General features: G+C 39.1%; 1 protein-coding gene across 2 annotated transcripts; it reads left to right on the forward strand.

The window, feature by feature from the left end:
* The first annotated feature begins 536 nt into the window (after window positions 1–536).
* ptgs1 (prostaglandin-endoperoxide synthase 1) lies at window positions 537–21,882 on the forward strand. Of its 2 annotated transcripts, XM_036598659.1 has the most exons (12): window positions 537–800; window positions 931–983; window positions 1,085–1,177; window positions 2,972–3,088; window positions 6,540–6,680; window positions 12,517–12,660; window positions 12,789–12,970; window positions 13,436–13,519; window positions 14,200–14,446; window positions 14,780–15,066; window positions 15,524–15,671; window positions 17,061–21,882. In XM_036598659.1, the coding sequence occupies exons 2-12, from the start codon at window positions 977–979 to the stop codon at window positions 17,408–17,410; spliced, it is 1,800 nt and encodes a 599-aa protein (XP_036454552.1). In that variant the 5' UTR covers window positions 537–800; window positions 931–976; the 3' UTR covers window positions 17,411–21,882. The 2 variants fall into 2 exon arrangements, with proteins under 2 accessions (XP_036454552.1, XP_036454550.1); XM_036598657.1 differs by having other exon boundaries at window positions 537–983.
* The last annotated feature ends 2,784 nt before the right edge of the window (window positions 21,883–24,666 follow it).

The following is a 24,666-nucleotide window of genomic DNA, read 5'->3' on the forward strand; positions in this document are numbered from 1 at the left end:
TAGTAAAGCAGTCCATGGGTACAGTTCTTCTTTACTCCTGGTTGTTCTAAAATGTGTTTGAAAAGACTTTTTACCAGAACAGCAACATCTCATTTACTATAAGACACTGTAAAAGATGACTTGTTTTCATTGTACAGAAATCAGTTATCCTTCACTATCCTATTAGATATTTTGAGAAAATCATGAGTTCTTCATCTGCACTCACAGACCAACATGATCAGACTGCTGAAGATTTCTGGCATGTAAAACAGAACTACACAAGAAAATGACGAGATCTTACACTTTTCTTATGGAAATGTAATTCAGACCAGGGTAGCCAGGGTAGAATATTTCTGTCCTCCTTAGGGAGATTGTTTTAACAGAGAGGGGAAGCCTGTTTTCCTCATAACCTCCTAAATGTTGTAAAATGCATATTGCATTTGCAGAAATGCAATTACACAGTTCATCCAGCAGGGGTCTCTTCAGGATCTCCAAACTGCCCTGCTCTTCCTTCAAAGACCACCAGTTCACTTCGATGCTCAGTTTATGGAGTTAAAAAGGTCTAATTGTGCGGACAGCATTGGTCACTACTGGTCGTTTTCACATACTTAAAACACTTGGTGACAGTGAAACGCGGGGTGAAGCTGGTAAAAACGCTTGCAACTCGATACACGTCTCGCAGTTTAATCATGAGCGCTCTGTTGGTGCCTGCGGGTCAGGGGCGGAGGATCCCTTCATATCCGCTGTAGAGGAAAGTGTACCACTTCACAGCTGTTTTCTCGTCGAGTCTGGTTGGCAGGACGTCCCACGTTCAGCATAACGTAATCCACTTTCCCGTAAAGGCATGCAGAGTCGAGTTTAACTAAGGCACATGGAAGGTTTCTTGCCCTGCACTGCTTTGGAATCATTTTGAGTCATTTTAAGTCATTTTCATTTCTCTTGACCCTCCAGGTCGAGTTTCTGCAGTTTTCAGGAGTTCGCTGTGTATTATCTTACAATGAAAGGTAAGCAGTGGAAATGTGTTCCTTCACATCAGAAGTTACAGATATTTTACTGTTTTTTTAAGTGGCCATTAGAATAACCTCAGCGTTTCTGTCCTCTGCAGTGAACCTGGTTCTTCTCCTTTGGGCATGTACCATGGTGCAGGAATGGACTTTATGCCTTGGTGAAGAGGAAAACTCGGTAAAAGCCAAAAATGGTACGTAGACAAACAATGGAACGCACCTTTTTGCCAGCTGTTTTTACTTGTTTCAACCTTGGCCAAGACTTGCTACAGTTCATACTAAAGGTTCTGCGTTGTTGCACTGACTTGATGTTTAGGTTTTGTGAACTTTCCCGATAGAGGTGGGCAATATGGCAAGAATATAGTATTGTGATACTATAGAAACTATAAAATACTATAGAAAATATTATAAACGATATGTCACAATATTAATTTTCAGACATCTGATCAGTTAGAATAGAGAAAAAAGAACCAGCAGTGCGACATTAAAAAAAATACTATCAAAAACTGTGAATACAATGATTTTTATTCACTATTTGGCATACTATATTGCACTAAATCCAGTTAAACATTACTAATTTTGCTCTCTTTATAATGAAACATTCAGTTGGTCAGTGTTTTACAGTGTTCAGAAAAGCATAATGTATTGTATTGTGGACAATTTATATACAATTGTAACTGCAACATTTAAAAATGTTGGATAAACTTTATAGTTTTATCTGTGCTCAGAAAGGTTAATATAAAGTTTAAGGTTCCATGCCAAAAAGAAAAAAAAAAAACACAGGGATTTCATTCTCATCTGAGTTTTTATGTCCCTGGAGGTATGTGTAAGGAGTGAAGAGCGTGTCTAGGCTTGAGTGGGAAGGGTTCATGTTATCAGTATAGGCCACCTACTTTTAAGCCAGATAAATGGCAGAGATGAAAGATAAATGGCAGACGTGTAAGATAAATGGCAGAAGTGTAAACTCTTTGACTGTTGTGGTTTATTAACACAAGAATACAGTATATGCTTGATGTTTTTTCTTACATTAGAGCCCCTTAATTTTATACCAGCCACAATCATTTGTAAATTAGCTACATTATTTGATTAATTCACAGTTTTGCATCACAGTTAATGAGTGAAATGAATGAGTGCACAGTTTTCTTATATTTCTATTTTCATATATTTAGTCTTAGCCAGTTCTCAAATGAAAGGCTGTTTCATTCTCTTAGAATGAACATCAGAAACACTGACCGCTCCGCTGACTGAATGCAAATATGTGGCATAAATAAGCTAAATTAAAAACTTTTTTTTCTATTGAAAGGCGAATGTTACCTCGGTGTCTCTCAGACGCTTTTGACATTATCTGTCGGTAAACTTTTTCTGTCAGTACAGGATTGTTGAGTACTACATCTCAGGTATTTCAAAAGAGAGTGCTAGGTAGGTACCATGTGAACTCAGAGACCTATAGTTGGGATTTTGCCATCTCTTTCATGCACTAAAAACGTTTCCCTTGGATTGATCCTATGGCTAAGGCACAGTTAGGATTCAACCCTAAGGCATGGAGCCATGGGGCATACCTCTGATAAACAGAAGTGTTACTTGCTGCTAGCAGGGTGATCTGTACTTCTCATTCCAAGCTCCTTCATGCAGTGTTCTCTATTCCCATCTGCATTTGCATGAAGGGCACATTTTGGGAATGTGTAACAGGAACTATTAAGAAAAATTGTTGGATAGGCTGGTTATCTCTCTTGTAATGCATGCAACCACATTTCATTCAGAAGTTGCGCTATTTTAGGCTAATGTCAGTCATTAAAGCAGAGAGAGGAAGCAACTTAAAAAAAAAACAGACACGTCTGTCACGTATCAGGCTTTACCAGGCTTGAGTTTTGTTCTTCATCCCCATTTGTTACATTAGATTTTGAAATAAAATGTGATGCATATACTTTTTACATCAATGTCCATTCTTTATCCTAATGAAACATTGTTGTATTATGTCTTCTTTTTAGTGAATCCTTGTTGCTACTACCCTTGTCAACACTGGGGCATTTGTGTGAGATACGGTCTGGATAGTTACGAATGTGACTGCACTAGAACAGGATATTATGGAAAAAATTGCACTATTCGTAAGTAAAAATGTCCTTATTCTTTTCACTTCTTCTCTCCCACACTCTCTTTTTTTTTGCTGGATAGTTTGAGTACCACTTTATTTGAAACATCAGAGTCCCAAGTCAATGCATGCTGACCTGTTTCCCAATAATAAGCACAACAACATTTGCTATATCGTAGTCCAATTACTACCTTGACTACTCTATCACAAAAAAGTTGCTCAAATTTTGTGAAATTCAGGCCAGAATGACCTTATTGGATTGTGACAGACCTGTTCCATACTGTTCTTTACATTAGATGCTAAACTAACTAAACAGACTGTTTTCAGGTAACATGGATTGGTGAAAGCATGTTTAATGGGTGTTTAGTCTTTTTTTGAAGTACAGCATTTGTATATAGTGACCAAATGTCTGCAGTAGGGTCTGCTATGAAGAAACTAGGGAAAAGAGAAGCACACTCATTCTCATTCGAACAGAATAAACAATACTGTTTTCATTAAGAAGATTGCACATACCTGGCAGACCTCTCGGGGTTTCACAGTAGCTCAGCCCCCAGGAGCATTTTGTGGGAGATGTGAACTGAATGCAGGTTCAGTATGATCTTGTGCAGCGTTCCTAAAAAGTAATTCTGTGTAAAATTTAATTTGCAAAAAGTTTGCAGTGCACCAAAACTGTGGTGGAAAGTCTCTGCAAACTACACATTACAACTATTGTAATCACAGTACTTTTGTTTACTTAAGTAGTTTCTCCAATATTTATACCCTGTTGATTATTTATTGAATGACCTTTTGTGCCACCATAGCATTTATTGAATGACCTTTTGTGCCACCTTGTCCAGTTACTGTCATATTTCACTGGGTTCCCACAATAACAATTCTGCCCATCGTGACCATTTTGCAGCGTTATTAATACAGATCATCTTGCATTCAAGTCTAGCCTTGCCACATTAAGAGTATGGGTAACATTGCGAGAGTATGGGCCACTACTGGCTGGCGCCCTAATGAGGCGTGGCCGTCAGCATAGAGGAGGCTTATGGAAGGCGAACACCCTCAGTGAAAGGGACTTAGATGTTGTTTGTGTTGTTGTTCGTCGGGTGGTGTGTGGCGTGTGTTTATTGTGTTGTTCTGTGTTGGTGAGTGGGTTTAATTAGTGTGGGTTGCTTGTCATCTTGAGGGTGAGGTGTGTGGCTGGTGCTTATCTCCCCACAGGTTCAGTGCTGTGTATGTGCTTTTCTGCCCTGGTGTTTAATAAAGAGCACTTCTCGTGGTGGAATCATGGCATCTCCTGTGTCTCACTCTACGCCATTGCTACAATATATTCATGTGCCTTCTCATATGAAAAGCAATGAATGATCAGAAGTGGTTACTTAAGGTTAGCATTGGGAGGGGATTAGTAAACATAGCTTTTTGTGTCTTCATTTGTATGAAATATAGCAAAATGCATTACATAATGAGACATTGGAAATATGAAAATGCAGAGTTCCCGATTAGGGAGCGGATAAAATTCTAAATGCCAGTAGTTCTAGCAGTGCACCATCCAGGAGAGCGGATATGCTGGTTCTATCTGGGTTAAAAATCTGGTAATATGGTAGTTGTTAGTCTCCCTGTATTCTGCTTGGAGTCTGCTCAGGTGATCAGCTTTACCTGGAATTTTTGGATATATTTCATAGGGAATATTATGTTGTGTTGTTCTATTTAGTTCTTCAAATGAAAAGTTCAGTTACCTTTCAGAATATGCGTTCTTCTGAGCTACCTTAATGACCAGGCCCATATCTCAGTTACATCAAATGTAACTGTGACATGGAAATGAGACAGAAAACCCTGTGCTATTGGCATTCAAGGATGTTAGCCACCATGAAATATCCAATAGCAATTTCTAACAGTTTTTTGCTATGGCAGAGACCCAAGCCTAACCTGCTTATGTACACAGAGCATAACTGCTGCAGCATGGAAGTTTATATGATACAGCTTTGAACTTTTACGGTCTGTGGATGAAGTAAACTTTGTAGCTCAGTTATCTAGGAATTTGTTCACGTGCCAGAAAATATCACTACAACCATGTTAACTAAAAATGATAATTTCACACTTAAATACTCCTACTATTAGGTGAAAGTAACACATTCCTGAAAGTGAAGATATTATCAGTTCTTTGACGGAAGATATTAAGCAAGGTTTCTATGCAGATTAAAAGCAGATATCACTGCTTGGATATCTTCTCCAGAAGCACGCAACCCATAAACAAGGCTTGCAATTCAAAACCAGCTTATGGTTACTGATTACTAATGGGGAATAAGTGGAGTGAGATGTCAACTTTTCATGTGAAAAATCATAAGTCTACAAAGATTTTCTATCCAACGTACTAATGTTGGGTCCAAGCACAAAGTTATTTTATTTTATTTTATTTTATGTATTTTATTTTTCCTGGTTGAAACAGCTTTCACTGGACCATCCATAGAGTGCATGAATACATGGCTTGATCTTATAAAGTCTCAGTCTTTGGGAGGTGCTGTGAAATAAACGGTTCATAACTCCTAAGTCATGAACAGCAGAATCTGAGTTTTGCTTTTATGGCTTTGTTTTTTGAATCGTTCAGACCTCCTCACTTGGATTTGCATTTTTTCTAAATATTTTCACGTGACACTGCAATCGCATAACTTTGGGCAGCCTTCCAACTTTTGTGAATTTGAGCTCAAGTCACTTATAAGAACCAGAGCTTTAATTATTATCCCAAAAATCATCATAACGTTGCCACGCTTCAAAACCTTTTAGCAGGTGCTGCTAAAAAAAGATCCAAATGCTTTGTCCAGTCCTTGCCAATCTTAACACACAGGTTATGCAATGTGACTTTGACAGAGCATGTAAATGTTGACAGACTTTGGTCATTTTTTTTTTTAGCAGGAAAATTTAAAACATCTGAAGTTCTTGCACGTTTTGTATGATCCTCACCAAACTTGACAGTGATGTGCATTATATTGCCCTCTGTCTGTATAAAAATAATGCTGAATTTACACATCTGTGGGAGACATAGCACTGAGATGCTTTTTTTGTAAAACAGATTGACTTCTGAAGACGTGAACTTTCAGGCTGGTGTTCACCACATTTCGGCACTGATGTCTCAAACAGTCATGTTTCACTTTCACATGGCAATGATAAACAGGTTTGCAGAGTTCTCTGTAAGAGCCCCCAAAGTGGGTCACCCTGAGCTTTGAACCACTTCATTGCCATTTGATAATTGTAGTTGTATTTTTGCCCATGTAATGTCGGGTCAGATTTTCTAGCTATTAAAACTTCAGTATGACTCTTTTTTGTATTTTGAGCATGCTTCCCTTTGCCAGCACAATTTACATAATACATTCAAACACTTTGCAGTGTCATTAAACATGTTTTCTTGTGGGCCATTGAACTGTTCAGACATATTTTTGAAGAGCGGTACATACAATCAGTAAAATTTTCTCTTGTGTTCCTCATAGCTGAGTTCTGGACCAGAGTCTATGAGTTCCTGAGACCCAGCCCTGATTTCACCCACTACATCCTCACCCACTTCCACTGGTTATGGGACATCATCAATAAAACATTCTTGAGGGACATGCTTATGCGAGTGGTTCTGACAGGTCAGTAACCCAGATAAGAACCTGCTACTTGCTTGTACAGAAACAGTGTAATTCAGTGGTCTTACCACACACACACACACACACACACACACACACACACACACACAATATCTAAAACGCTTATCTTTCTTGGTCGAGGTGGGGTGGTGGAGCCTATCCCAGCTGTCAGTGGGCGGAAGGCAGGATTGAAAGCATCTATAGCTCTGTTCATCATTCTAAACGCATCTGAAATTTTGCACAATATCTTTTTGCAATCTAAGAAGTTGCATCGTGTTACAATATGTAAATAAATATGCTAAAATAATATTCAAATCATATTTAAATATATATATTGAAATAAGTAACAACTCAAAATTTGTTTCTCTTTCTCCTGCAGTCATATGCAAAAAAAAGAAAATGCAGTGTGATTGCAGATCTTAATCAATTCCCAAATGGCTGCTAGGGTGTGTCTGGGCAGTTACTATGGTATTTTAGCTGCTTGCTGTGGTGTCCCAGCTGGTTTCAAAGGAGCTGCTAAGTGGTTGCCATGCTATCCCATGTGGTTATTAAGCTGTTGCTAGGTGGTTGCTAGGTTGTTGCTAGGTGGTTGCAGTGGTACCCCACATGGTTAACTGGGTGCTGCTAATGGACTTGTATTGTGACAGAAGTTGGATGCACAAACTTTTGCACCCCATTCATTCCTAAGCGGAAAAATCTTCATATAATGTTGATTGTACATAAACCAAAAGCAAACAGAAAGCTGAACAAAAGCGCATTATTCCTGAGCAGACCGACCAATCTGGAGGTGGAACGGTGTCAATATCTCAAAAAATGTGGGATGAGTTAGCGGACAAAAATCCAGCAGAAAAATAATAAGAAAAAGAAGAATATAAATTGGATAACAATAGTGTTGCGCACTGCTTTGCGATGTTCAATCACTAATACTAACAACACATCCTCTACAGAGCATTTTTTCCTGAACAATTTTTATTTATTTGCTGAATTTAACATGCTGGAAAAATAAAGCATGAAATATAAAATGTGCCAGAACCTTTGCACAGGCCACATTTTTTTCCCCCCAATGTGTTAAATCTAGCAAATTAACAGTAATTGTCCATTAGGAAACATATCATTTGAACAAGGGTACCCAAACCTTTGCATACAACTGTATGCAATTAAGGGAGTTTTTACTAGCAGCCACTTTTGTTCACAAGTTCACAAGCATGTTATTGCAAGACATCTTTTTACAGTGACTGCAGTCATAGTTGCTAGAGACCAGTAAGCCACAGACCTCAAACACCGCTCACAGTAATAACACTTATTTTGAAATATCACCATTTCAACTCTCCAAGCCACATTTATAAATGTAAGAAGGCACAACACGTTGCATGAAATTCTTTCCTGAGATATTTTTTTAGCTGGGATAGAACGGGGCTCCTGTAGAATGTTTTTATGGGAAAGAACTTGACTAAACTTGCATTTTTTTCTTCTGGTCCAAGCTTGTTGATCACTTCTCTATATCACTGTGCCTTTTTAATCCCACGCCTCACAAGCATAGCACTATTAGTAGGTGGTCCTATATGTGGTTTCTGTTATTAGAGCCCTAGTGATCTAAGTGTTAATTTCAGAGTGCGCTGCGACAGCACCAAGGCACACTTTCTCACATACATCTGGCCCTCAGGGTAGCATAGTAGCTTGTCCTGTGATATAAACACAAGGCCATACACACCATCAAACATCCCTCACAATCTGCAGACAGATCCTTCACAGCTGATGGACATCAGTCCAGGCTTCAACACAGTGTCCAAGATAAATATTTGCAGAGTGCATATTGGTTTGGGATTTAGTCATCATCCATTGCCTCACTGAATCACTTTGTGTAAATCAGAATCTGGTATGCTCTGTGTATTCACATGGACTTGCATCTGGGATGTGGATGTATGAGACATAGAGGCTCAGTCTGGAATCGGTACAGCTAGCTCACCCGTTCCAAACTTTAACTTATGCAGAATTGTCTCTGGTTTTGAGCATATCACAATTATTTTGATAAGAAAAGGAACTCATCTGATATAAAAAGAGAACTGTTTATGATCTGAATACTAGACCCGACTAAGCCCTCAGCCCTTGCTGTGTACATAAATACAGTTTAGGATATAGAATGTGGAAATGCATGGTGATATTGTGGTTGAAACTTTGATGCTTGAATAGACTGTATATTTACCAGCATCTCTGCCACTGGTGGGCCAGTAGTGGTTCTCATTACTGGACCTGGAGTACCTCTGCTCCGTGCTCTAACTCACCAAATCCAACTAATCAACTAATTAACAAGCCCTGAGTACAAGCTGGTGTGCTCAGGGAAAACATTTGAAAAAGGGCTGGTGACCACCAGCCTATAGGCAGTTGCATAACTACTGGGGATGATGTGGGGGCAATCGCACTGGACCCATGGAGACTTACATCTTTATTAGGCATGTTACATAGACACACAACCATGACTCACAGAAAGATCCAACATACCTCATTGGTTAGCTTCTGTCAACACATAGAGATGATGCTGTTTATCTCCCTCTTATTATAATGCATCTCATCCATGGTAACCATTTACATATGGATCTTTCACAGCCTGCCACATGATTTATTCATAAATTATATTTTTAAAATCTTAAAAGATCAAAATGATTATATTCAAGTAATGTATAAAAACTTTATCAACGTGCATATGTTGCACAGCAGAGGTCCTCAATAATATATGCAACCTTCTTGTTTGGCCAATGGCAGGTCAGACGGCTAAATATGACATGTAATTATTGTGATTTAAATAAGACATCTAGCATGACCATTTTGGTTTTTGCTAGATACTAGTGGGTGGAGTGGCATGCCTTGAGAGCATCACCTTTTTTACATGAGAAAAATTAGTAAACAACAAGTTACGTTGTCTTTTTTAATTCATTAAAAAGTGAATTTTGAATGGAGGGACCCATCATCTTTTTTGGCACTGGGCCTTATCCTAATTACACCACTGCCTACACGATAATAGTGCTGGAAGCTATCCCTAAATGTTCATCATGTTATAAAATTCTGAGCTCATTCTAAGACAGCTGTTGATCTATTACCACAGTGCTTGTTTGGAGCTTGAAAATGGAAACTCCATTTAGCAATAGCTGATTCCCAGTGCAGTTGGTTTGGACAGCAGCATCACAAATCTGGGAAAGTTTTCTTTTCAAGTTACGGTAATTCTTTGTTTTGTGAGGTGAAAACCATATTTGGTAGCAAAGCTGTTTTACTTGGCAGCATCTAAATTCTTAACAGTCTTTCAAGTCTACCCACATAGCTAAACTGAAACACCTAGCAAAAACTAATCGTTAGTCGTATCAGCTGCTGTTTCCTTTGAAGAGAGGAAGGTGGGGGTGAGCTAATGGCAGGGTTTTGGCTCCTTTTCATGCAGCTGTAGACATTTTTTCACCACAATCTAACACAATCTAAACGTCTAAACCCTAGCCCCTTGCCAAGAAAGAGAAAGACGTGTTTAGCTTGTGCAATTACTGGCGTTCACTGCTCCAGTGTGTTGAGATGGATCCAAAAAAAATTGCTACACAAGCATAGTATTATCTGCAAATAATTTTTGCAGAGGGTAGTCTTTCCAGAAATGAACATAAACATTCTCTGCTGTGGGTGTAACATCTTGTATAGAGCAGAAGACCACACAAGTGCACTTAAATCATGAAAGCAGCTCATCAACAAGGAACAGACCAGTGTTTACATTGGCCATTCAATAGCAGTGAAAACAAACTTTTAAGTTCTTTTAAGTTCCGTAGCCTTTTCCTTATTTACTTTAGCGCTAAATATCATTTCTTTTATCTAATGCGCCTCTTGACTCAGACATAGTCAAAATGGACAGTTGCCACTCTTAGAAGTAGCGCTTATTCTGTGTTCTGTGCTCTGTTAGCATGGTAGTTCAGATGATATTGTAGTCTTGTGTTCCCCTATAATGTCTAAAAGACCCTCTACTGACATAACATCCTGCTCATATTTACCCAGTCTCTGCCCCGCTTTGAGGCCCTGGGTGACTGTTGATTTACCACTTTATCACTTCCTCCCATAATTCTGCTAAAGAGCGTTCTCTTTCCTCTTCTGGAACAAAATCTGGCAAGTGGATTCTTCATATTCTCAGCGGCTCTCATACTTCGACATGGCAGCCTGTGTTAGAATCAGGGAGGAGATAGCCCTTTCATATTTCTTACCTCCTTTTTATGAGACTACGTTCACTCCAGTGTCAGTTGGGCCTCCAGTTGCTAAGGTGACTCATGTTCGCCACAGCAAGCCTTCACATTCCTCACATCTTGCTGCTGCTGCTGCCGCCAAGACTTTCTGGCACTAGAGGTCTTTCTGCTATCTCCGCGATTAACCCTCCAGAGCTGTGCGTAAGAGATTACGTAACTTTAGCACAAAGTAACAGACAGAATAGCTCAATGAACGACCACATATTTTAGCCGTTATGTAATCTCTTGTAATTTGTTCTAATTTGCTGCTGAAGGCGCACACTTGGTGCCCTGCTCAGTTGTAGTTTGTGCAATCTTTGTGCTTGCCCAGATTGATTAGCAAGTACTCAGCAAACATAATTCCAACTGAAAGGCAACAAATGAGGAAAATATAAGAATCCTGGAGCACAGAAATAAATGCACAATACGAGACACACCAACAGTTCTGTATGTTGGTATAGCTGTAAATTATTAGACTAGCTAAAGGAAATGGGGCCTCCCAGGTGGCACGTCTAGTTGACGAGGGTTGCCTCCTTTCACCGGAGACAAGCTTGAATTCCAGTGATACCACACCCATTTGTGGCCAGGAGTCCTAGAAATCACAATTATTTACTGAGATTCACCACAAATACATCATGAAGGTGGTATAGAATACCTTATTTTAGGTCTAAAAGGCCCTAGCAGACATTCATTCCTGAATCTGTTCAATCGCTCAATCAGCAGAGATTTTTTTCTCTGCTGAGAGTTCTTTGGATGATAAGGAGTGTTATGCAATGTTGTCTGCAATTTTATTGTGTCATGTGCTCTGTCTTGTATATAATGTTTCTTTTGGATGCGTATTTGTATATGTATTAGAACAGAAAAGCTTAGGACACAAAAAATAGGGGAAATCAGATAATGAAGTAGTATAATACTGCATTTTAACTGGCCCTTCTGCTATCTAAGTGGAAAGGAATTCCACTCTCTTGTTGATCTCCATCAGTGTGTACCCAGGAATTGGGCATGTGGTATGTTCAGCTACTTTATGTTGTTGTTTGAGTGTTAGTTTGAGCAAATGTGGTGGTGGTTTGGAGAAAGCACACATTCCCAGCCCTGTACTATACGAGAAAAGAGATTCAGACAGTAATTGAAACTAACATTGTAGATTTGGGCAGAAAAGGAAGGAAGTGTAAAAAATTTCCAATAACATTGGCCAGTATAATTTTAAATGGTGAAAAATTAAACAAACTTTAATAGTGAGTGGATGGCTGATATATGAACTGCCAGAGGATTTTAGGTCTCAAATGTAAAAAGATTTATCCGTTCATTACAAATTGAAGCAAACCAGTTGTATTATTTTTTTTCCTACAATAATTTCACAGAATCTTAATATTTACCAGTTTTATCTTTCAAACAATATACTGGTCAGGCCCTCCATTAATCATGAGATTGGAGTTGAAGAATTGGAGAATTATTAGAGATTTATATCTTTTACATAGTAACTTCATGGTGTTATTTTTCATTTCTGTGCATTAGAGATCACAGAGAGAGTTCTCTTTATAATTATCATTTATAATATCAAATTCATTCCATTGTTATAAACCTCTGTCCTCTCACAGTGCGATCCAACCTAATCCCTAGCCCTCCTACCTTCAACTCCAAATATGACTACTTGAACTGGGAGACATATTCCAATAACACTTACTACACTCGAATCCTGCCACCAGTGCCACTGGACTGTCCAACACCTATGGGGACTAAAGGTAAGCTTTAAGTCCTAAAAGACCAATGAGTAATTTCTGTCTAAAACACTGTGGCATGGACAGATCATGTCTGAGTGCCTCTACCTTATTGCCTCCACAGCTGTAACTGATATTTCATTTCTCTGCAGGGAAAATGGAGCTCCCAGATCCCAAGCTGTTGGTGGAGAAGTTCATGTTGAGGCGGAAATTCAGGCCGGACCCTCAGGGAACAAACCTGATGTTTGCCTTTTTCGCTCAGCATTTCACCCACCAGTTCTTTAAGACACACAATCGCGTGGGGCTGGGCTTCACAAAAGCTCTCAGCCATGGGGTAAGGCCTTTCATAAGATCCCTGGATAATAGCAGGGGAAACGTTTGATAGGGTTAAGTACGCTGCCAAAAACATAGGAAATGTCTGTTGTCCTTCTTTCTTTGTCTTGGCATAGATATACTAACCCATTTAACAACTGACTTGATAAGAGACTTATCAATCCCATAGTAATATCTGTACTAACATGCCAACCATGAGGCCATTTAATCATTTACTGAACACTTACCTGTAGGGTCTCTCTGTAAATGAGTACATGTTTTAATTTCACTGTTTACTTTCATTAGTTTTCCACTAAGGACTGGGCTGGAAATAGTAATATTGAATGTGAAGGAGAACCTTTTGAGTACAGCTGTTTGAATCCCCGCTGATTCATATAACATATATCCTACGAGCAGTTCAAACATTCTAGGATTTTCAAACATTCAAACATTTTATAAACTTTCTTATGTCTTAATTTATATACAGGTGGATGCTGGACATATCTATGGAGATAACCTTGCACGACAGCTAGATCTTAGACTTCATAAAGATGGGAAGCTGAAGTACCAGGTACTGCTGCTGGTGTGAAATGTTTCAAAATCATCAACAGTGCTAACCTCACCGTGACTCGGAGTTTGTAAAGTACATGTCAGCCAGTACTTATCAAGTCTGAAGTATTCTGAAGTAGCAATACATACTGATGACAAAGCATCATGCATAGATATATATGCATATATTTTTTTTTTCTCACTTGTTTTGACCACATCAATATGTCTCCCTTGCCACAGCCAGACCTCATCCTCTTAATAAAATTCTTCATGCTTATCAACCATGTTAAACCTCTGATTTATCATTCCATTACATCCTGTGAAGATGTTGTAAAGTGATATATTTTTCTAGCCTTGCACCACTTTCTGGATTGTGTAGACTGAAGGCAGCGTTGAGGTTTCTGCTGAACCTCAGAGACTAAATATGAAACCTCAAACAAATAAATCAAGCAATAAGAGGGATGATGTGAGCTGGGAACTAATATATTAGTGTATTGCTTGCTTTTTTCTGCTAGTTTGAAATGCTCACCTAAACATTTAGAAATCTGTATATTTGTACTTGAGTAGAGAATGTAGCTGATGTGTCTAAAGAAATCTTGAAATTTTTGCTTCCTTTGAGAAGAGACTTGTTGTATTACCTTTGTTTTGTGAATTTCATGTCTTTTAATGAATACTTCTGTTTTGGTTTGTATGCTTACACAGATCATAAAGGGAGAGATGTACCCACCTACAGTGGCAGAGGCAAAAGTGAGCATGAGTTACCCTCAGTCAGTCCCTCCAGAAGAGCAGTTGGCCATAGGCCAAGAGGTGTATGGCCTGCTGCCAGGCTTAAGTATGTATGCCACCTTGTGGCTGCGCGAGCACAACCGTGTTTGTGACATCCTGAAGAAAGAGCACCCTACCTGGGAAGACGAGCAACTGTTTCAGACAACCAGACTTATTATTATAGGTAAATAGCCAGTACCCGCCACAGCCTGTACTGTTTAGCACTAACACTCTGACAACTGAACAAATCACTGTTGTAACAAAACCTCATATCTCTGAAATGCTAACTTTACAGGAGAAGGACAGACATGTTTTAATATAAGTTAATAAAACAATAATTATATTTCAGGTTATTTTGGACCATTTTTATTGAGCAAATGGTGTAAAATAAAAAACAAACAAATAAAAAGAAAGAGTAACAAGGTTTTGATATGACAGTGATGATATACAGTAGCACAGTTTATTTCATATTATTTGCTTTATTGGTTTGCATATGGCTGGATCTAATGTTTTCCAGGTGAGACTATTCGGATTGTGATCGAAGACTACGTGCAGCACCTGAGCGGCTACCATCTGAAGCTGAAATTTGACCCGTCCTTACTCTTCCGCGTACAGTTCCAGTACCAGAATCGCATCGCTGTGGAGTTCAACCAACTCTACCACTGGCACCCACTCATGCCTGACAGCTTCTTTATTGACGGAGCTGAGATCCCCTACTCTCAGTTCATCTTTAACACCTCTATCCTTACACATTATGGAGTGGAGAAACTGGTCCATGCTTTCTCAACCCAACAAGCAGGGCAGGTACGGTTTGCTTGGGGATCCTTTGAGATGGATGTATTTTAGGTATAATCTCTGTGGTTTATTTTACAGGGGTTGACAGTGAGTTTCAGTGGCTTGGGCAGATTTGTACTAAAAGGCTAAGCCTGTCTGAAATGTAAAGTTTCATCCCAGTGTCTGGTTTAGTCCCCTTTTCATGCTACTTTAGACCGTGTGTGCAGTCTAAAGTGTGACTTGCTGATCATCTTTTTGCTGGAACTGTGACATAGCTCAGGATATCTTATAACTGATGCATCATCACTGTGACTTCCTTTTTAACTGACTGTGTTCCTGTTGCCCACTGGCAAACAGGTTTGTCTGTAAATAATGTGCAGAGCTTGAATGCTTTACAATCCATAATTCTTAATATTTATCTCAGTCATGCACCTGCACACACTAGTTACTCATAACATCAAAAAAACTCTTTGTTTTTTCTTCCCAGATTGGAGGTGGTCGTAATATCCCCCAGGTGGTGACCAGAGTAGCTGAAGGAGTTATTAAAGAATCCAGAGAACTTCGACTAAGGCCATTCAATGAGTATCGGAAGAGATTCAACCTGAAACCATATACATCGTTCTCTGAATTTACAGGTACTCACACACACATATGTATGATCGTATTTTAAATCAAAAGTGTACTGACTCATACACTCATCAGGGTTCCACTCCTGTCAGCAAAGAACAGAAATCTTAGGCTCCAGTGGGCACAGGCTCACCAAAACTGGGTGGATGAAGACTGAAAGAACATATCCTGGTCTGATGAATCTCGATTTCTGCTGAGTCACACTGATAGCAGGGTCCGAATTTGGCGCCAACGGCATGAATCCATGTGCCCAGCCTGTCTACAGCCCAGGCTGGAGGAGGTGGTGTAATGGTGTGGGAAATGTTTCTTTGGCACACTCTGGGCCTGTTGATCATTAGAAATCATGGCTTGAATGCCACAGCCTATTTAAGTATTGTTGCTAATTATGTGCATCCCTTCATTGCCACAATTTATGTATCACAAAGCGAATGTCGCCTTTAACTGGTTTCATGAACATGACAATTAGTTCAGTGTTCTTCAGTGGCCTTCATAGTCACCCGATCTGAATCTAGTACAACACCTTTGGCGTGTGGTATAACAGGAGATCCACGGCATGAAAGTGCACCTGAAAAATCAACCTGGACCAGAATCCCAAAGGAACGTTTTATCAACATTTTGTGGAATCCATGCCACGAAGAATTGAGGCTGTTTTGAGAGTAAAGTTGAGCAATTGTGAGTTTGATCCCTGATGGCTTAGAGCACAAGAGAACATAATTGTTCTCACTCTCTCTGAGTGGGTGGGATGGCCCTCTCTCCTCCTTTCACTCAGCATGCTTATGAACATGGGGGTCTATTAGCTGACATAACTAAATTGACAATTAGCTTTCTTCTCCTAGCATGTTGAGCTATTCAGTGATGTTGCGTTATCAGTTTAGCAGTTAGCACTTCATGTGTCTTGGAGGAAGAACATGTTAGTCTTCACCCTCCCACCTTGGCAGCATCATGTGTTGCGGGGAGACTTAGCTAGGGGAATTGGTCATGACTAAACTTAGGAGAAAATTTGGCAAAGTCATTGTAGTCATTCAAAATTCTGAGCTGTCAGGTCAGATTGGTAGGAGTGTTGTTATGTTTTTATGGATTGATGTTACAAACTTGACATGAAACTTGACATCAATCCTGATTTAAATTTTGTTGTTTTAAAAGAGGGGCGTGCAGAACAACTGATCTTACAAAAAAATATTCTTCCGCAAGTGGCTTGCAATGACAAATTTCTACCAGTGAGGTCTCCAGGTTCCCAAATTTTCATAGCGATGCTTTACGTATCCAGTACTTTTCTAATTTTGTTGCTAAATCACCCTTCTATTTTATTGCCAAATCATCCTTCTACTTTTTTTTAACACCTTGTTTGAAGGTGAAGTTGTGACAACCTTGAGTCATTGTTTTATATTATTTTCCAGGTGAGAAAGAAATTGCACGGGAGTTGGAGGAGCTCTATGGAGACATTGATGCTCTGGAGTTCTATCCAGCTCTGTTGCTGGAGAAAACCCGGCCTGACGCCATATTTGGAGAGAGCATGGTGGAAATGGGGGCACCATTTTCTCTGAAAGGCCTTCTGGGAAATCCCATATGTTCACCAGAGTACTGGAAGGCCAGTACGTTTGGGGGTCAAACGGGTTTTGACATAGTCAACTCTGCAACACTGCAGAGGCTGGTTTGCCTCAATACTAAATGGTGCCCATACGTGTCCTTCCATGTTCCTCCATCGGGCTCTCATCAACACGAAAGTGGACCTCATTCTGAATTGTAGCCAAAATGAAGAACAAGAGATTCTACACCAGATAGAACTGTGATGTTAGAACTATGCTGTCAGGATTGCTCTGTCAGACTTCACCAAATGTTTGTTTACATATTCTGCAGACATAATTCATTGAGTTAATATTGTAGTCATATTCAACGAGTATATTGAAATCTCTAATACAGTTCTGGCCACCGTTATGGGCACCCTTTTCTTTTTATATACATTTACAGTATCTTCAGAAATAAATGGAAATATACCAAATTTTTATCTTTAGAATATTTTAATGGGTCTAAAGTTATAAAACATGTCTTTTCAACTTGTAGGAAGTGATTTTAAACAAAACATGACATGGACAGTATTAATGGCACCCTTTCCTAATATTTTGTTGCGTACCCTTTAGCATCCATGACAGCCTCCAAACATTTCTGGTAGCCATGTACAAGCTTCTTGCACTGGTCTGCTGGTAGTTTTTTCCACTCCTCCACTGCAAACCTTTCAAGCTCTTGGATGTTTGCAGTGTGTCTCTTCCCTATGGCAGATTTGAGCTGTCTCAAAAGATTTTCAATGGGGTTTAATCAGGACGCATTGCTGGCCAGTTTAAAACAGTCCACTTCTTCCTTCGCAACCATTCTGTTGTGCTTTTTGATGTGTGCTTTGGGTCTTTATTAGGCTGGAGGACCCATAATCTTCGATCCAGACCTAGCTGCTTTACACAAGGTAGCACATTTCGCTCCTTGATAATCTTCCGATCTCATTATTTCGCTAATTCAGTTAAGGCCTTCAGTACCTGAGGCAGCAAAGCTGCCCAACAGCATTATGAATCCACCACCATGTTTGACTGTAGATAGGGTGTTCTTCTGCTTATAAACTTAATTTCATCTCCTATAAACAAATTGTTGGTCTGCATATCCAAAGAGCTCTATTTTTGTTTGGTCTGTTCACAAAACATTTGCCTAAAAGGATTGCGGTTTGTCTTGGTACACTTTGGCAAATTTGTAACATCTGAAGAGCTACCTTTAGCTCCTTAGATGTTACACGTGGTGTTTCTTCCAAGGTTCGCAGCAACCTTCGAAGACTTTTCTCACTGATTTTCCTCTTTGACCCGCATCCTAGGAGGTTCTTGACAGTTCCATGAGCAATAAACTTCTTAATTACATTACACCCTTTTCAAAGGACTTTGGAAATGGCCTTGTACCCTTTACCATTCTTGTGTTTGGAGACAATAACACTACTGATACTCTCAGACAGCTCCTTTGTGAAAAGGGATCAGGGAAAGTAAAGTGGCCATTTTAAGCGTTTAAGCCATCATTCATTGGTTAATTCAAGTCATATGAGCCCTTATTTATCACAGGTGATTCTAAATTCTAATTAATTACAGGTGAGTCTAATACAGTCTAATCTGAACGTAACTCATCATAAGGGTGCCCATAACTTGTCATGTCCATATTTCCATTTTTATACGTTTTTTATTTTGTTGTATATTGACCAAAGATGTTTCACAACACATTTTTATTTTAGGAAATATTGTGATTTATGTACTTAAAATTCAGGGGTGCCAAAAATGGTGGCCAGAACTATACGTAGCAAGTGAGCTTCCTCAAGCTTGTTTATGTAGAGCAAAGTAGAACAGAGATGAATGTAATGAGATGAGATGAGATAAAAGCTAGTTACCAATGAAAAGGCCAGGTTTGGGACCAGTGTCCCCAAAGCACTATAGTATGATCATTATGTTACATGTCATGTTGGAAGAAAGCCACCATGAAGCAGCAGAAACATCAAAGAGTATATGGTAATGCTACTTAGAAGTTTTTTTTTGTTTTTTTTTGCAGTTGAACCCCTGATATTAGAGGTTTTAGTAAGAGTGAAGAAAAAAAACATTTGTTTATTGCTTGTTTTCATGTGAGGCGGTCTGATGGTGTTGAGGTCAGGGTTTTGGAGCCATGCCCAGTAGTGATTTTTTTTTTCTTTTTTTGGTATAAGAACACATGTGAAACACGTTGTAAATCACTTACTTTACAGTCAGCTATGATGCTAAAGATTTCCAACATACTATTAGCTGCTGTTAATCACAGTTTTCCGTCCTGTTAAGCAGTAATTATTCATGGATGTCAAAAGTATTCATGTGTAGGATGTTGATTTTTGATGAGTGATAGCTGCCACTGAATCATGTTTATCAGACGATGCACTGATCAGCTTCTTAAATGTGATCTGTCAGGACCAACAATTTGTATAAATTTAACTGAATGGTCATTCAGGCGTTTTGGTCCTTTTATTTCTCAAGCTGTCTGCAACTGCCCATAAAAACCAAAGAGCTACTTGTGATTATCTACAGCTTGGGACATCATTTGATGATGTTTATTTCTTTTTTTGTGTGTCTTTTGTGTTTTTTGTTCATTTGAGAATATGTTACTGTAGTTATTTCTTCACTTACAGTTTTTGTACAATTGCCAACAAGCATTTTCAGTACTAGATTGTCTTTTTTCAACAATCTTTAGCACAACTGCTGTTAGGACCAAACCATGAAGTTTTTTCCATGCTTGAATACAAAATACATCACAGTTGATCACAAGTGACCACAGTTTCCCAAATCCTTTCATTCACTTCTCACTCAGCCTTTAACAAAAATGTATATTTCTGTAGCTCAGTTTGTAAATATTTGCATAAACTGTTACAAAACACTGGAATCTAAAATGAAAATAAACTGTTTATCGATTAGCTAAGTCACAAATACTATGTGAGACAATGAAATCTTCAAAAAGTATAATGGTTATAGAGAAAACTGCTGACTGAATGTATGTAAATAGGCCGTTTGCCATCTGTGCTGAGATCCTACCCAGGTGTTGACCATCTATAAAAAAAAGGTATCTTTGACTTTTTTCTTTGCTAGATAATATAAAATATCGGATTTGTTAGTTTTTTATCACTTTATTTGTTAATATAGTGAAGATGCACTGTTCTGTTTTGTTTTTCTGATGTTAAAAACATAACTAAGAAAAAAGGTTTTGTCAGTTTAACCTATATTATTTCATGTGGTAACAAGCAATTTAACTGGTTTTATTCAGCTCAGATAAATGCATTTACTGAATCAATACAAAGCAATATTTTAGTTCAGATGACCAATATCAATATTTTACCTCAATTCAAACCTCAGTAACACTTCAAATCAGTTTCTGCCCTGTTCTCTTTTTACAGTGATGTTTACATCATCAGCCAAAGAATACTAAACCAATTACAATGTGAAACAAAATAACTCTTTATTACTTCATAGATTTAAATAAAATAGTGGATCTTCCATGATGTTATTAGTTGTTTAGTTGTTAGTGTTTCTGATGTGACTGTGCTTTAATTGGCAAAGTGTTGTTGTTGAAGGATCACTAGTGTTGATGTTTTGATAGAATGAGTTTATTTTGAGATGTTTCTGCTGTGTTTTTGTAGCTGGTGATCATGTAGGCTATAAAATGAACCGTTTGGCCGCGCTGCATATTTCTGCAGAAAGAGGTCTGTGTTTCAAAAAGTAACCCTGGTACTGATTAATGCTTCTTAGCAATTGTAATAAGCTGTAAATGAAAAAAGTCTTGCCAATAAAATTCATAGATTATGGACCCTGAAAAAGTATGTGTAGAAAGCATTTTTCACAAAAACTGGTCTACATCTCACTGCAGGTTTAATTATGTTTAACTCACCCTCAGGCTTCTGTGCATAGAATATTTTCTCTGTAAAATATTCATATGTTTGAAATTTGTTGCAGCTGTATGTATTTAATTGCTACCTGGAAAAACAGTGTTTGGGAACAAATAAGATGTCAACACAAAGTTTTATTAATCGTTTCTCTGTATTACAAATGAAAAGAAATGTTGGCTGGCACTGACATGAATTACAGGTATGTTAAGACCGATGTGTAATATTGATAAATAAACATCACAGAAACAATGAGTAGTGTCAGTATAGCCTTTGGTAAATGCAAATGTAACAGTCAACGTTGGTGTGCACTAGAAAAATTCTCCTAACTGCAAGATTCAAGACATCCTTTTCTCACTCAACCACCATTAATGAGAATAGTACTACTTATGATTATGATTACTACTGAGCATATGAGTTATGATTGTCCTCTAAAAGCAGAAGTTCCATCCATGCTCTATCACTACTGCATTAAAGTGAAAGTGCTACATTAAAACTTTAATAAAACAGTTCTTTGTCATTTCTGAAGTACATGTACACACAAAACAACAACTTTAAAAATGGTTTAAAAGTGATAATATATTCTTGGCATTAGCAGAGAATCCACAGCAACTGTTACCATCAAGCCTGATTAGAGAATTTCCCATAGGCTATATTTCAGTTTTGCTCCTCAGAAGAAGTATCTCATGAACTCATTCTACAACCAGTGTTGTAAGAAACTTGAGAAGCATAAAAACAACAGAAAGAGACAAAAAAAGTAACAGCACCTTTTTTAGGAGAAAAAAAGAAACCTTAGCAAAAGCCTCCCCACTCAAATGATCTACATACCCCTGTCGTAACAAAAACCTGTATCTCCAAAATGATAACTTTATAGAAGAAGGAAAAAAACGTTTATTAAAAATTACTTGAATACACGTTAATGTAATAAGATTTTATTTCAAGTCAAATTCTAAATAATTTCTATTGATGCTTTTGTCGTGGAATGTTCATCGAATGTACCGTTAAAAAAATGGTGTTTTAACTTAGAAAGGTAACCAGGCTGCCTTCAAATTTTGAGTTTCTTTAAGTTTCAAATAGGTTAAAAGAGGTTAAAGTTCAATTAAGAAGTTCCAGTCAAAAAAAACCTGGAGAGTCTGGTTACTTATTTATGTTAAAACAAGTCTTTTTAACAGTGTGTAAAAAGTTATATAGTACATATTGTAGTATATTGTGGAATATTGTAACTATACAACAAAGTTATATAGTTACAAAGTTTTAATATGACAATGACTGTGTCCTCAGAAAATAGTGCTCTAATGAGTTAGTGAGTCATCATAAGCCCTGTCAAAAGTTCATTTCCCATGATGAGCAGAAGGAGCCATTTGATCATGCTCAAGCCTGGTGCTGTTCTGAGGCCCCAGGGGCCCAAACGCAGAGCTGCCAGTGGGACCCCCAGAGGCGGAGGCTGAGGGGTAGAAGTGAACGTCCACAGCCACAGAGGTCGTGCCCAGGGACACGCAGTGGGACAAGAGGAGAGGGGAGGAGCCATGGGAAATGTTGATGCTGTGGTGGACTGGGGTGGCGCATGGCTCGCTGGTCTGCAGGGTCAGTGAGGAGCGCAGGCCCTCCTCCTGAGAAGCTGGCGGGTTGGGCGGGGGTGGGGAAGGGGCATCCTGGCATTGTCCGAAATCTCGGCTTCTCCAATCCTCCATGCACTGGAGCTGGATGTCAGACTGGGGGGAGGGGGTGACCTTTCTTTCTTCAAAGGAAGTCTCCAACTGATGCAAAGAGGTGAAGGCACAGATCACTGCATTATGTTATATCATAATGCTCTTGCAACATGACAGTTGTTTCAAGAATTCTCTCTGGGATGACTGTGCTAGGGAAGTGTGATGTAATCACACTTGTTGGGTAAGGTGTTTAAAGCTGTGTGTCTGTCTGTTGCCAAGAACATTAAAGGGGACCTATTATGCTCATTTTCAATGTTCATAATTTTAATTTCGGGGTCTACTAGAATAGATCTTCATGCTTCAGTGCTCAAAAAACAAATTCTTTATCTAATACTGTATATCTCTATTCACCCTCTGTCTGAAACGGTCTGTTAGAGCTGCTGTGTCTTAAAGTCTCTCTCCCGATGAGACCAGTGTGCTCTGATTAGTCAACTTGCCCTCTTTGTTCTGATTGGAAACACTGCCTGAGTGGCTCCGCCCTTACACATTCTACCCCTGTCTTGCAGCCTGCAGGCAGACCCTTCTGTCCTGAGCAGCTGTAAACACCAGTGTGACTATTTTTTTCAGTGGTGGCGGTTCTGCTGTATCAGTTTGAACCAGAGTCCTGAAAGTCAGGTCAGCATTTTCCCGATACACCAATCAGCCATAACATTAAAACCACCTCCTTGTTTCAACACTCATCCATTTTATCAGCTCCACTTACCATGTAGGTGCAGTTTGTAGCTCTACAGTTAGAGACTGTAGTCCATCTGTTTCTCTGCTTACTTTGTTAGCCTCCTTTTACCCTGTCCTTCAATGGTCAGGACCACCACAGATTCATTATCATTTGGGTGGTGGATCATTCTCAGCACTGCAGTGGCACTAATGTGATGGTGGCTTGTTAGTGTGTGCTGTGCTGGTATAAGTGGATCAGACACAGCAGTGCTGCTGGAGTTTTTAAACACTGTGTCCACTTAATGTCCAGTCTATAAGATACATATACCACATTTGTCCACCTTGTAGATGTAGACTGAGTAGCTCATCTGCTGCTGCACAGTTTGTGTTAGTCATGCTTTAGTCTTTCATCAGTATTCACAGGCTGCGGCCCACAGGGCACTGTTGGCTGGATGTTTTTGATTGGTGGACTATTCTTAGTCCAGCAGAGACATTGAGGTGTGTAAAAATTCTAGCAGCACTGCATTAATGTCACTGCATCAACGTCCACATCAATGTCACTGCAGTACTGAGAATGATCCACCACTCAACAAATACCTACGCTAGGGTGGTCCTGTGGGGGTCCTGAACATTGAACATTTTGTATTAAAAGTAACACAATGTGTGTTGTCCTCAACTAGACACACATGTGTGTCTAGCTAAGGACACACTGTGTTCTTTAACATTCTACTCAAGTTTAATTACATTCTTCGATAGTTACTTCATACTCCAGACTTACAAACACATTTGTGAAATTAAAGTCACTGACCTGCTCCTCCTCAGAGGGCTCAGGGTGTGTCTCCACTATCACTGGCAGGTCCTGGATGGGCTGCACTTCCTCTTGGACATCATCATAAGATGGTTCCATCAACAAGGTGGATGGACTGGACCCTGGGGGATGGGCTCTCGTCTCAGAAGTGTTTGGACTTTGCTCAATTACTGCAACCATATTGTCATCCTCAAAAGCCCTGAAGGAAACATCAGCTTACATGTTAGAAAGTAACTGTGTATTACATGTTTTGTGTATATACACACAAAATTATTTTTTTCTTTGTGCGGTGCCACTTTTGGTAGTCGTGGGCTGGAGGTTAGGGAACCAGCCTTTTGACCGGAAGGTCACTGGTTTGATCCCCTCAGCCGACAGTGCGTGACTGAAGTGCCCTTGAGCAAGGCACCTAACTCCCA

Source organism: Colossoma macropomum, unplaced genomic scaffold (assembly GCF_904425465.1).
Source record: "Colossoma macropomum unplaced genomic scaffold, Colossoma_macropomum, whole genome shotgun sequence".
Lineage (NCBI taxonomy): Eukaryota > Metazoa > Chordata > Actinopteri > Characiformes > Serrasalmidae > Colossoma > Colossoma macropomum.